The sequence below is a fragment of the Chiloscyllium punctatum genome, chromosome 17 (assembly GCF_047496795.1).
Source record: "Chiloscyllium punctatum isolate Juve2018m chromosome 17, sChiPun1.3, whole genome shotgun sequence".
Classification (NCBI taxonomy): Eukaryota; Metazoa; Chordata; class Chondrichthyes; order Orectolobiformes; family Hemiscylliidae; genus Chiloscyllium; species Chiloscyllium punctatum.
Genome location: NC_092755.1, coordinates 48,185,087 through 48,199,509, shown reverse-complemented (window position 1 = coordinate 48,199,509; position 14,423 = coordinate 48,185,087). Strand labels below are relative to the sequence as shown.

General features: G+C 46.3%; 1 protein-coding gene across 2 annotated transcripts in view; it reads left to right on the top strand.

Moving 5' to 3' along the window:
* Positions 1-14,423, top strand: part of slc5a1 (solute carrier family 5 member 1) — a 102,949-nt gene that overhangs the window by 19,219 nt on the left and 69,307 nt on the right. For both annotated transcript variants that reach the window (XM_072587093.1, XM_072587092.1), the window contains exon 3: positions 14,027-14,131. In XM_072587093.1, the coding sequence (XP_072443194.1) occupies positions 14,027-14,131 (105 nt within the window). The remainder of the gene's footprint in view (positions 1-14,026; positions 14,132-14,423) is intronic.

Sequence of the window (14,423 nt, the reverse complement as noted above, 5' to 3'; positions counted from 1 at the left end):
CTGACACTCCTCAACCCATATCCTTAACTCTATTTGCCAAAGCTATCTCATGTCCCCTTTTTGCCCTCCTGATTTCCCTCTGAAGTATACTCCTACTGCCTTTATACTCTTCTAAGGATTCATTCAATCTTTCCTGTCCTTACCTGACATATACTTCCTTCTTTCTCTTAACCAAACCCTCAATTTCTTCATTCAGCACTCCCTATACCTACCAGCTTCCCTTTCACCCTAACAGGAATATACTTTCTCTGGATTCTTGTTATCTCATTTCTGAAAGACTCCCGTTTTCCAGCTGTGAACATCTGCTCCCAATCAGCTTTTGAAAGCTTTGACTTATACTGTCAAAATCGGCCTTTCTCCAATTTAGAACTTTATCTTTTAGATCCAGGCTATCGTTTTCTGTCACTGTTTTAAAACTAATAGAATTACGGTCGCTGGCCCCAGACTGCACCCCCACTAACACCTCAGTCACTTGTCCTACCTTATCGGACAGAGAGAGAGAGAGAGTAACATTATGTAATCGAGAGGGAATAACATCATGGGATAGAGTGCGAGAGTAACATCACCACGGGACTGAGAGAAAGAGACAGAGAATAACATCAACATGGGAGAGAGAGAGAGAGAGAGAGAGAGAGAGAGAGAGAGAGTAACATCATCATGGGACAGAGAGAGAGAGAGAGAGGGTCCACCAGACAAAAGCAATCACATGTTAACAGGAAGAGTCTGCCTTGTGAAGGACATCTGAGAGTTAAAGGGTCCTCCAGCATGGAGATAGTTTACAGACCAAGATTAGAGTCAAGGCCAACAGTTCTCAAGCCAAAGATCTATTGATCTCCCAAGTCCAAAGAGATGTAACCTGGAAAGACTGAAATTTCCAGACTGCCTGAATTTGTGTAACAGCGTGCTAGGGGTGCAGTAAATGTAATTATAGAAATGAAGCTTAGATATTTAAAAAAGAGACTGGGCAAGGTGAGATGCTGTATAAAGTGTCTGAAAGGGTTGATGTTGGAGACTGAATCAAGCTCCACCTAAACCAATGACATCTTAAAGTCTGAGAGGGGGAAATCAACAAAATAGTTCTGGATTTCAAAGTGGAGAGATGTGCCAAATATTTAGAGTCATAGAGATGTACAGCACGGAAACAGACCCTTCTGTCCAACCTGTCCATGCCGATCAGATATCCCAACCCAACCGAGTCCCACCTGCCAGCACCCGGTCCGTATCCCTCCAAACCCTTCCTGTTCATATACCCATCCAAATGCCTTTTAAATGCTGTAATTGTACCAGCCTCCACCACTTCCTCTGGCAGCTCATTCCATACACGTACCACCCTCTGTGTGAAAAGGTTGCCCCTTAGGTCTCTTTTATATCTTTCCCCTCTCACCCTAAACCTATGCCCTCTAGTTCTGGACTCCCCGACCCCAGGGAAAAGACTTTGCCTATTTATCCTATCCATGCCCCTCATAATTTTGTAAACCTCTATAAGATCACCCCTCAGCCTCCGATGCTCCAGGGAAAACAGCCCCAGCCTGTTCAGCCTCTCCCTATAGCTCAAACCCTCCAAACCTGGAAACATCCTTGTAAATCTTTTCTGAACCCTTTCAAGTTTCACAACATCTTTCCGATAGGAAGGAGACCAGAATTGCACACAATATTCCAATAGTGGCCTAACCAATGTGTTGTACAGCCACAACATGACCTCCCAACTCCTGTACTCAATACTCTGACCAATAAAGGAAAGCATACCAAACGCCTTCTTCACTATCCTATCTATCTGCGACTCCACTTTCAAGGAGCTATGAACCTGCACTCCAAGGTCTCTTTGTTCAGCAACACTCCCTAGGACCTTACCATTAAGTGTATAAGTTCTGCTAAGATTTGCTTTCCCAAAATGCAGCACCTCACATTTATCTGAATTAAACTCCATCTGCCACTTCTCAGCCCATTGGCCCATCTGGTCCAGATCCTGTTGTAATCTGAGGTAACCGTTTTCGCTGTCCACTACACCTCCAATTTTGGTATCATCTGCAAACTTACTAACTGTACCCCTTATATTCCCAGTAACTTTAGCAACAATATCTCAGTAGCTAATGGAACTTCTATTTAATTGCTATCGTGAAATAAACTTCACCCTGTTAAGATAAGAGCCTGTTGTTTAAACATTCTAGTTGCTATTTATCTCAAGCATAAACCATAGCAGGCCCTGCGAAAATTTGAATGTAATCAGGCAAAGTCAACATGACTTAGTGAAAGAGAAGTCACTTTCACTAATCTATTATAGTTCTTTGAGGAAGTGAAAAGTAATCTGTGGTTAGATGTGGTGTGTTCAGATTTCCTGAAGATATTTGAGATTATCAAAGGTTAGCTAAAAGGAAAGGAACAGTAGACATTCCTGGGTCTGTAACAAATGGACTGTCACCAGGATCATTACTATCAATAAGGGACCAAAACTGGGATTACATTTACTGATGACACAATGATAGGGGTGAGAGGAAGTTGTAAGGAGGATATAAGGAGACCGCAAAGGGATTTAGATTTGTTAAGTTAGTTGGGAAAATAAGTGACAAAGTACACTGTTAAGAGGATGTGCATGGCAGAAGAATTGCAATGCAACATTTAATTGAGGAGACAGTGAAAGAGAGCGAGAGGGAGAGAGAGAAAGTGACAGAGGACTTCAGAGGTACACAGGGATGTGGTTTCCTGGTATATGTTATCCATTGCAAGAGGTATTGATGACAAAATGTTTTGCTACCTCATGTTTTTGATTCATTCCTGGAGTGTAGGTGTCACTGACAGGGTCAGTTTTGATTGGCCGGTCGGAAAGTGGTGGTGAGCTGCCGTATTGCAATCCAAAATCTCAATATTGCTTTGGTCGACATTGTTAAGAAAGGACTGGGCAAGGCAGAATTATTGGGAAATCTGAACAGAAGAGATCACTGAGGAGAGCAGAAAGGTCAACCAGGAAAATGAAACCTGCTGTCAGACATCCCTGTCACAGATGCCACAGTGTCTGAGCTATATGAGGGGACAAATGTATGCCAAGTGTATGATATGTACCGGGTGGGAAGCATAAGGGGTCAATTAGAGATAATTTGTGTGTGGCACAGTTCCTGCTTCTAGTGGTGCTGTCAGTCACACTGGCCCTCGATAATCCATCAGCCCCCCCAAAGTAGGAATTCCACCTTAATTGGGAATCTTCACAAACTCAAACACATCGATGAGATTCGGAAAAAGGCAAGCAAAGAGCAAATTTCTGAGGATGACCAAGCTTTCCCTGTTGCAGTGGTGTTGTGGGAATGTCACTTGTAATCCGCAGTCCCATGCTAATGTCCTGGAGGGCCTGGTTTCAAATCCCACCATGGTGAAATTGGAAAGATCTGAAACTAAAAGCCAGCTAGGAGGTGACGCAGTGGTCAGCACTGCTGCCTCATAGCGCCAGGGACCTGGGTTCGGTTCCAGCCTCGGGTGACTGTCAGTGTGGAATTCACACATTCTCCCCGTGTCTGCGTGGGTTTCCTCCGGGTGTTCGGGTTTCCTCCCACAGTCCAACGATGTGCAGGTCAGGTGGATTGGCCATGGGAAATGTAGGGGGGTGGATCTGGGTGGGTTGCTCTTTGGTGGTTAGGTATTGGGCTGAATAGCCTGTTTCTGCACTGCAGGGATTCTAACAATACATTTCCTTTCTTAATGGTAGCCATGTATTAATCGCCATAGATACAGTCGAAGAGAGGAATTCTGCTCTCATTACCTGGTCTGGTGACTCCAGACTCATGTCAAATCTGAAATGGCCAAGCAAGGCATTCAGTTCAAGGGCAGCAAGGCAATCAGTGCTGATTCACGTTCCACAAATGGATAATAAAAACATTCCACTTAACAGCGTGAGTCATTAATATGATAGCGATGATTTATTGCCACTTGTACTCTATAACGCATGACATGATAAAATACAGTGGAAAGCTTTAACCACCTCTACCACAGCCAGGAGTCCCTGCTTCGGGCCTAACCACAGCCAGGAGTCCCCACTCCGGGCCTAACCACAGCCAGGAGTCCCTACTCCAGGCCCTACCACAGCCAGGAGTCCCCACTCCGGGCCTAACCACAGCCAGGAGTCCCCACTCCGGGCCCTACCACAGCCAGGAGTCCCCGCCCTGGGCCCTACCACAGCCAGGAGTCCCTGCTTCGGGCCCTACCACAGTCAGGAGTCCCCACTCTGGGCCCTACCACAGTCAGGAGTCCCCACTCCAGGCCCTACCACAGTCAGGAGTCCCCGCCCTGGGCCCTACCACAGTCAGGAGTCCCCGCCCTGGGCCCTACCACAGTCAGGAGTCCCCACTCTGGGCCCTACCACAGCCAGGAGTCCCCACTCTGGGCCCTACCACAGCCAGGAGTCCCCACTCTGGGCCCTACCACAGTCAGGAGTCCCCACTCTGGGCCCTACCACAGTCAGGAGTCCCCACTCTGGGCCCTACCACAGTCAGGAGTCCCCACTCCAGGCCCTACCACAGTCAGGAGTCCCCACTCTGGGCCCTACCACAGTCAGGAGACCCCACTCCGGGCCCTACCACAGCCAGGAGTCCCCACTCTGGGCCCTACCACAGCCAGGAGTCCCCACTCTGGGCCCTACCACAGCCAGGAGTCCCCGCCCTGGGCCCTACCACAGTCAGGAGTCCCCGCCCTGGGCCCTACCACAGCCAGGAGTCCCCACTCTGGGCCCTACCACAGTCAGGAGTCCCCACTTCAGGCCCTGCCACAGTCAGAAGTCCCCACTCTGGGCCCTACCACAGCCAGGAGTCACCACTCTAAGCCCTACCACAGCCAGGAGTCCCCACTCTAAGCTTACTGTAGTCAGGAGTACAAGCTCTGGGCCCACCGCAACTAGTAGTTGCTGCTCTAGGCCTGTCACAACCAGGAGTCCCCACTCGGGCCTCTCGCAGCCAGGAGCCCATGGTTCCGCTGAAGCTGCCGCCTCACCAACACAGGATGACACGGACTAAAAACCAAAATTGATATGGGAGTCGTACCAATTTATTACCCCTAAATACTGTGCAAGATGTGTACCTCAGCAATTGTCACAGCCTTCATGATATGACCTCACAGCAAGTAACTGCTCACCAATAAGTGCTGATAAACCTGATCATCTCGGATTCCCAAAAGCTTTGACCTGGCAGATGCCAGTGGTGCAGTCGTGACAGGGCTACCAGTCTCAATTCAAACTTTACCCACTGTAGTGGAAGAGACCACCAGTGACACAATCGAATCAGTCAACTATCTCAAACACACACCTAACCAGGTGGATTTGACACAGTTAGCACTTTCGAGGGTGTTGCAGACTTGCGTCTTTAAAGATTATGCGTCTCCATGTATTGACCCTGTGAAGGTGAATGTTCAGGAGATGTCTCAAGCAGAATGGAACAAGGCAGAGGTAAAGTGGTACAATCCACCACATAGAATGGTATAGCTCCATCATAAGCATTTGAAAGGGGAACCATACAGAATGCCTAGATTCGACGCATCTCAACATTAAAGGAGCCCACGTCAAATTCCAACCCTGGGTGATTAAATCCTCAATGTTCTGAAGCAAAGTTCTTGCTCAAGTTAAAGAAAAGCATTGTTGCTGGTCTGTCCACTTAGCAGTAGAAACCCAAAAGCTCACGACATTTCAGGTGCTATTCGGAGAGTATTTTTACCTATGGCTACCATTTGAGCTCTCGGTTCACCAAGACCTAGTCCAGCAGCAGATGGAAACAAGTATGGAGAATATAGCTGGCTGTCCGTTTCTAATGTTTGTATGTCACTGTGGAGGGTAAGACAACAGCACAGGGCGATAATAACTTTCACTGACTGACGGCAGTGGTACGATGACAAGCATTGGAATTTATCTGTAAAAAGTTCCAAGTTGCACGTCTAACAAGGAAATGTTGAGGGGGCTAGGGATTTTCTCATTGGTGTGAAGAAGGATGAGCAGTGACTTGTTAGAGGTGTACCAACTGGTGAGAGGCATGGATTGAGTGTGTCCCCAGGGCAGAAATGGCTATCACAAGGGGGCATAATTTTAAAGTGAATTGGATGGAGGTTTAGGGGAGATATCAGAGGTGAGTTCTTTACACAGAGTGGTGGGTGCACGGAAGGGACTGCCAGTGGTGGTAGTACAGTCAGATACGTTAGGGACATTTAAGCGACTCTTGGATAAGCACATGGAGGATAGTACAATGAAGGGTATGTAGGTTAGTCTGAACTTCGAGTAGGATAAAAGGTCAGCACAACATTGAGGGCTGAAGGGTCTGTACTGTGCTGTACTGTTCTATGTTCTACATTCTGCGTTCTGTGTTCTATGTACTATGTACTATGTTCTATGTACTATGTTCTATGTTCTGTATTCTATGCACTATGTTCTGTGTTCTACGTACTATGTTCTATGTTCTGTATTCTATGTTCTACGTTCTGTGTTCTATGTTCTATGTTCTAGGTTCTAGGTTCTGTGTTCTATATACCATGTTCTATGTACTATGTTCTATGTTCTGTATTCTATGTTCTACATTCTGTGTTCTATGTACTATGTTCTATGTTCTGTATTCTATGTTCTACGTTCTGTGTTCTATGTTCTATGTTCTATGTACTATGTTCTGTGTTCTATATACCATGTTCTATGTACTATGTTCTATGTTCTGTATTCTATGTTTCACGTTCTATGTTCTGCATTCTGTGTTCTATGTTCTGTGTTCTATGTTCTATGTTCTATGTACTATGTTCTGTGTTCTATATACCATGTTCTATGTACTATGTTCTATGTTCTGTGTAATATGTACTATGTTCTATGTACTATGTTCTATGTTCTGTATTCTATGTTCTACGTTCTGTGTTCTATGTTCTATGTTCTATGTTCTATGTTCTGTGTTCTATATACCATGTTCTATGTACTATGTTCTATGTTCTGTATTCTATGTTTCACGTTCTATGTTCTGCATTCTGTGTTCTATGTACTATGTTCTGTGTTCTATGTTCTACATTCTGCGTTCTGTGTTCTAGGTTCTGTGTTCTATGTTCTATGTTCTACGTTCTGCGTTCTGTGTGCTATGTTCTATGTTCTGTGTTCTAAGACAATGATTTGAAAAGCAAATTGAATGGGTTCTTGTGGGAAAGTTACAACCATTGGCGCATAGAGCAGGAGAATTCGACCGAGGGAGGATGAGGCAACCATGGCTGACAAGGGAAGTCAGGGATAGCATCAAAGCAAAAGGAAAAATGTACAAAGTGGTGAAGATCAGTAGGAAGACAGAGGATTGGGAAGCCTTTATAAACCAACAATCTAAAAAGCAAATAAGGGGGCAGAAGATGAAATATGAGATTAGGCTAAGCGGAGATGGGTACTGCAGATGGTGGAAATCAGAGTCAAGATTAGAGTGGTGCTGGAAAAGCACAGCAGGTCAGGCAGCATCCGAGGAGCAGGAAAATTGATGTTTCAGGCAAAATCCCTTCATCAGGAATTGAGACTAAGCTAAAAAAAAGCTTAGCTAGCAATATAAAAGAAAATTGCAAAAGTTTTTTTTAGATGTATTAAAGGTAAGAGAGAGGCAAAGGTGGACATTAGGCCCGTGGAAAACGAAGCTGGAGAATAGGGAACAAAGAAATGACAGAGGAATTTAATGGGTACTTTGCATCAGGTTTCACAGAGGCAAGTCACCAGCAGCATTCCAGAACTTCCTGAGAGAGGCACGGGGCAGAGGTGTGGGCAGTGACCATCTCTGAGGAGAAAGTGTTGGGGAAGCTGAAGGTGGATAAATCATCTGGACCAGATGGACTACACCCCAGAGTTGTGAAGGAGATAGCCGAGGAGATTGTGGAGGCATTGGTGGTGAACTTTCAGGAATCAGTGGAGTCAGGGAGGGTCTCAGAGGACAGAAAGATTGCTCTTGTAACACCCCAGTTTAAGAAGGAATGAAGGCAGAAGTTGGGAAATTACAGGGCAGGTTAGCCTGATCTCAGTAACAAACACAGAAATTGCTGGAAAGCTCAGTAGTCATAGTCATGGAGTCATAAAGATGTACAGCATGGAAACAGACCCTTCAGTCCAACTGGCCCATGCCGACCAGATATCCCAACCCAATCTAGTCCCATTTGCCAGCACTTGGCCCATATCCCTCCAAACCCTTCCTATTCATATACCCATCCAGGTGCCTTTTAAATGTTGTAATTGTACCAGCCTCCACCACTTCCTTTGGCAGCTCATTCCATACAGAGATCACCCTCAAAATGAAAAAGTCGCCCCTTGGGTCTCTTTTATATCTTTCCCCTCTCACCCTAAACCTATGCCCTCAAGTCCTGGACTCCCCGACCCCAGGGAAAAGACTTTGCCTATTTACCCTATCCATGCCCCTCATGATTTTATAAACCTCTATAAGGTCACCCCTCAGCCTCCAATGCTCCAGGGAAAACAGTCCCATCCTATTCAATCTCTCCCTATAACTCAAATCCTCCAACCCTGGCAACATCCTTATAAATCCTTTCTCAACCTTTTCAAGTTCCACAGCATCCTTCAGACAGGAGAGAGACCAGAATTGCACACAATATTCTAACCAATGTCTTGTACGACCGCAACATGACCTCTCAAAGGTGTGGCATAATCTGTGGAGAGAAATCAAAGTTAACTTTTCAGGTCCAGTGACCCTCCCTGAGAACACGCGATCTGAAATGTTAACTTTGATTTCTTTCCACAGATGCTGCCAGACTTACTGAGTGTTTCCAGCAACTCTGTTTTTAAATCTGATTTCCAGCATCTGCAGTTCATTTGGTCTCCATTTCGCCTGATCTCGGTCGTTGGTGAGATTTTGAGTCCATTGTGAGGAACGAGATTGCGGAGTACTTGGAAGTGTGTGGTAAAATAGGGCTGAGTCAAGGGGAGATCATGCCTGACAAATCTGTTAGAATTCTTTAATTCTGGAGAGTGGGCAAAGTAGGTCACAGAAGGAATATGCTGTGGAAAAGTGTGAGGTTATGCACTTTCGTAAGAAGAATAGAGGCATAAACTATTTTCTAAACGGAGAAAGGCTTCAGAAATCTGAAGTGCAAAGGGACTTGGGAGTCAGTTCAGGATTCCCTTCAGGTTAACTTGCAGATTCAGTTGGCAGTTAGGAAGGTAAGTGCAATGTCTGTATTCACTTTGGGAGGGACTTGAATACAGGAACAAGGATGTACTGCTGAGGTTGTATAAGGATCTAGTCAGACCGCAGTTGGAATACTGTGAGCAGTTTTGGGCCCCTTACCTAAGGAAGGATGTGCCGGTGTTGGAGTGGGTCCAGAGGGGATTTACAGGAATGATCCGAGAGGTGAAGGAGTTGTCTGATTGGATAGGAGGGAGCAATGTTGTGATCCCATTGACTTGCCTCAGGACCACCCACCCCCAACTGAGAGCTGGGCTGGAAAACCAGAGCGTGACCTTGCTACCCACATGCCAATTGAGACCCTGATGTGGGTGTTTAACACTCACATGTGGAAAGTGATAGGCAGACCGGGCAGAGGAGGGAGGGCACTGGTTCACGGGCACTCAGTATCTGTCTGAGAAACCTGCCATTGGAAAATTGGGGAGGGGAGCGGGCACACACAAGAGACCCATTCTCTGCCCTTTCATGTAACATATGGGTGGCATGGTGGCTCAGTGGTTAAGCATTGCTGCCTCACAGTGCCAGGATCTGGGTTGATACCAGACTCAGGCAACTGTCTGTGTGGAGTTTGCACATTCTCCCCGTGTCTGCGTGGGTTTCCTCCGGGTGCTCCAGTTTCCTCCCACAGATGGTATTAGCAATAACAATAACATTAGCAAATTTGCTGATGATACAAAGCTGGGTGGCAGGGTGAAATGTGAGGAGGATGTTAGGAGATTACAGGGTGACCTGGACAGGTTAGGTGAGTGGACAGATGCATGGCAGATGCAGTTTAATGTGGATAAATGTATGGTTATCCACTTTGGTGGCAAGAACAGGAATGCACATTACTACCTCAATGGAATCAATTTAGGTAAAGGGTCAGTACAAAGAGATCTGGGTGTCCTTGTATACCAGTCAATGAAGGTAAGCATGCAGGTACAGCAGGTAGTGAAGAAGGCTAATAGCATGCTGGCCTTCATAACAAGAGGAATTGAGTATAGAAGCAAAGAGGTTCTTCTGCAGCTGTACAGGGCCCTGGTGAGACCACACCTGGAGTACTGTGTACAGTTCTGGTCTCCAAATTTGAGGAAAGACATTCTGGCTATTGAGGGAGTGCAGCGTAGGGTCACGAGGTCAATTCCTGGAATGGCGGGATTACCTTACAAGGAAAGACTGGAGCGACTGGGCTTGTATACCCTTGAGTTTAGAAGACTGAGAGGGGATCTGATTGAGATGTATAGGATTATGAAAGGACTGGACACTCTGGCAGCAGGAAACATGTTTCTGCTGATGGGGGAGTGCCGAACCAGAGGACACGGATTAAAAATACGGGGTAGACCATTTAGGACAGAGATGAGGAGAAACTTCTTCACCCAGAGAGTGGTGGCTGTGTGGAATGCTCTGCCCCAGAGGGCAGTGGAGGCCCAGTCTCTGGATTCATTTAAGAAAGAGTTGGATAGAGCTCTCAAGGATAGTGGAATCAAGGGTTATGGAGATAAGGCAGGAACAGGATACTGATTAAGGATGATCAGCCATGATCATATTGAATGGTGGTGCAGGCTCGAAGGGCAGAATGGCCTACTCCTGCACCTATTGTCTATTGTCTATTGTCCAAAGATGCGCAGGTCAGGTGAATTGGCCATGCTAAATTGTCCGTAGTGTTAGGTGCATTAGTCAGGGATAAATATCAGGTAGGGGGATGAGTTTATCTTTGGAGGGTCAGTGTGGACTTGATGGGGTAAAGGGCTTGTTTCCTTACTGTAGGGAATCTAATCTAATGTAAACCACTTCCCAACCCCTGCACACCATTTCCTTCCCCTGGGATCTAATGGTGAATCCGTATTAGTGAACCCATCACTAATAAGGATGATGAACTCAGAGCATGGATCAGTACTTGGGGCTACGATATTGTGGCTGTTACAGGGATTTGGATATCACAGGGGCAGGGATGGTTGCTGGATGTTCCAGGGTTTAGATGTTTCAAAAGGAATAGGGAGGGAGGTAAAAGAGGTGGGGGGAGTGGCATTGCTAATCAGGGACAGTATCACAGCTGCAGAAAGGGAGGTTGTTGAGGAGGGGTTTGTCAGCAGAGTCAGTATGGGGGGGGTGGAGGGGGGGTGGGGGAAGTCAAAAACAGGAAAGGAACAGTCACTTGATTGGGAGTTTTCTACAAGCCCCCCCCCCCCCCCCCCCCAATAGCCACAGAGACACAGAGGAGCAGACTGGGGGACAGATAGAGTCATAGAGGTGTACAGCATGGAAACAGACTCTGCAGTTATGGAAAGGTGTAGGAGTAACAGGGTTGTTGTCATGGGTTACCTCAACTTCCCTAATATTGATTGGAACCTCCTTAGTGCAAATACTTTGGATGGAGTAGATTTTGCCAGGTGTGTCCAGGAAGGGTTTCTGATTCAATATGTAGATAGGCTGACTAGAGGGGAGGCCATATTGGATTTGGTGCTTGGCAACAAACCAGGCCAGGTGTCAGATCTCTTGGTGATAGTGATCACAACTCCCTGACCATTACTATAGGCATGGAGAGGGATGGGAGTAGAAGGTATGGGAAAGTATTTAATTGGGGGAGGGGGGATTACAATGCTTTTAGACAGGAACTGTAGAACATAAACTGGGAGCAGATATTCTCAGGGAAGTGCACGACAGAAATCTGGAGGTTGTTTAGGGAGCACTTGGTGTGAGTGCTGGATAGGTCTGTCCCACTGAGGCAAGGAAGAGATGGTAGGGGGAAGGAACATTGGGTGACGAGGGATGTGGAACATCAAGTCAAGAGGAAGAAGGAAGCTGACTTAAGGTTGAGGAAGCAAGGATCAGACAGGGCTTTAGAGGGTTACAAGGTAGTCAGGATGGAACTGAAGGATGGACTTAGGAGAGCTAGAAGGGGGCATGAAAAACCCTTGGCAGATAGGATTAAGGGAAGTCCCTCACTTATGTACGGGACACGAGGATGGCCAGAATGAGGGTAAGGCCAATCAGGGATAGTGAAGGGAACTTGTGCCTGGAGTTGGAGGAAGTAGGGGAGGTCCTTAATAAATACTTTGCTTCAGTATTCACTAGTGAGAGGGACCGTGTCATTTGTGAGGACAGTGTGAAACAGACTGATACATTCAAACATGTTGATGTTAAGAAGGAGGATATCCTGGAAATTTTGAAAAACATGATAGATAAGTCCCCTGGACCAGATGGGATGCACCCAAGGTTGTCTACGGGAAGTGAGAGAAGAGGTTGCTGCGCCTATGGTGATGATGTTTACATCCTCACTGTCCACTGGAGTGGTGCCAGACCATTGGAGGGTGGCAAATGTTATTCCCTTGTTCAAGAAAGGGAATAGGGATAATCCTGGGAATTAAAGACCAATCAGTCTTACATCAGTGGTGGGCAAATTATTGGAGAGGATTCTGAGAGACAGGATTTATGATTATTTGGAAACACAAGTTTGATTAGAGATAGTCAGCATGGCTTTGTGAGGGGTAGGTCATGCCTCACGAACCTTATTGAACTCTTGGAGGATGTGACAAAACACATTGATGAAGGTAGAGCGGTGGAAGTGGTGTATATGGATTTTAGCATGGTATTTGATAAGGTTCCCCTGGTAGGCTCATTCAGATAGTAAGGTGGTATGGGATACAGGGAAATCTGGCTGTCTGAATACAGAATTGACTGGCCCACAGAAAACAGAGGGTGGTGGTAGATGGAAAGTATTCAGAGCTCAGTTATCAGTGGCATTCCGCAGGGATCGGTTCTTAATTTTGCCAATGACACGAAGGTTGATGGAGCTGTGGACAATGCAGAGGGCTATTGTAGGTTGCAATGGGACAGGATACAGAGCTGGGCTGAGAAGTGGCAGGTGGAGTTCAATCTGGAAAAGTGTGAAGTGATTCACTTTGGAAGGTCAAATGTGAATGCAGAATACAGGGTTAAAGGCAGGATTCTTGGCAGTGTGGAGGCACGGAGGGATCTTGAGGTCCACGTCCATAGATCCCTCAAAGTTGCCACCCAAGTTGACAGAGTTGTTAAGAAAGTATATGGTGTATTGCTTTCATTAGCAGGGGGATCGAGTTTAAGAGCCACAGGGTTATTCTGCAGCTCTATAGAGCCCTGGTTAGACCACACTTGGAAAACTGTGTTCAGCTCTGGTCACTTCATTATAGGGAGGATGTGGAAGCTGTAGAGAGGGTGCTGAGGAGATTTACCAGGATGCTGCCTGGACTGGAGGGCATGTCTTATGACGAAAGGTTGAGGGAGCTGGGGCCAAATCTTACTGCAGTGAAGGAGGATGAGAGGTGACTTGATAGAGGTGTACAAGATGATGAGAGGCATAGATAGAGTGGATAGCCAGAGACATTTTCCCCAGGATAGAAATGTCTATCACGAGGAGGCATAATTTTAAAGTGATTGGGGGAAGGTTTAAGGGAGATGTCAGAGGTCAGTTCTTTCCACAGAGAGTGGTGGGTGTGTGGAATGCACTGTCAGCGGTTGCAGTAGAGTCGGATCCATTTGGGACATTTAACCAACTCTTGGATAGGTACATGGATGAAAGTACAATAAAGGGTATGTTAAGTTAGTCTGATCAGAGAGTCAGGTAAAAGGCTGGCCCAACATTGAGGGTCGAGGGGCCTGTACTGTGCTGTACTGCTCTATGTTCATACGAAACTCTGAGTGTATTCCACACAGGGACATAAAGATACTGGGAGAGTCTGTGTCAGTGAAGTCAAAATGGTGACACTGACAGGCTAGCCATCATTAACTTCAAAATCTGGGCCTATTCTAGTAGATGGCTGGATTTTAAATAATAGTAAAAGCATAACTCATGTGGGGGTGTACCTGCAGGTGTGTGACTGAACTGTAATCCTGTTTCTTTACCCCCTCAGATTGGAGCCTCTCTGTTTGCCAGTAACATCGGCAGTGGCCACTTTGTGGGATTGGCTGGGAACGGTGCAGCTGGTGGGATAGCCACCGGAGGATTCGAATGGAATGTACGTACTCATTAGATTGTCTTCAGAGAATCCACACTATCAGTACACTTAGTCATGGTTTACCCGGCAACAGGCTGGGACAGGAGATAAGAGGCTGTAACCAAGATAGCCTGATCGTTCCAAAGAACAATCAGTCATAGAATGTTAGAGCTGTACAGCATGGAAACAGACCATTCGGTCCAGGTCATCCATGCCGACCAAATATCCTAACCTAATCTCTTCCCATTTGCCAGCATTTGGTCCATATCCCTCTAAGTCAAAAAGTGTGGTGCTGGAAAAGCGCAGCCAGTCA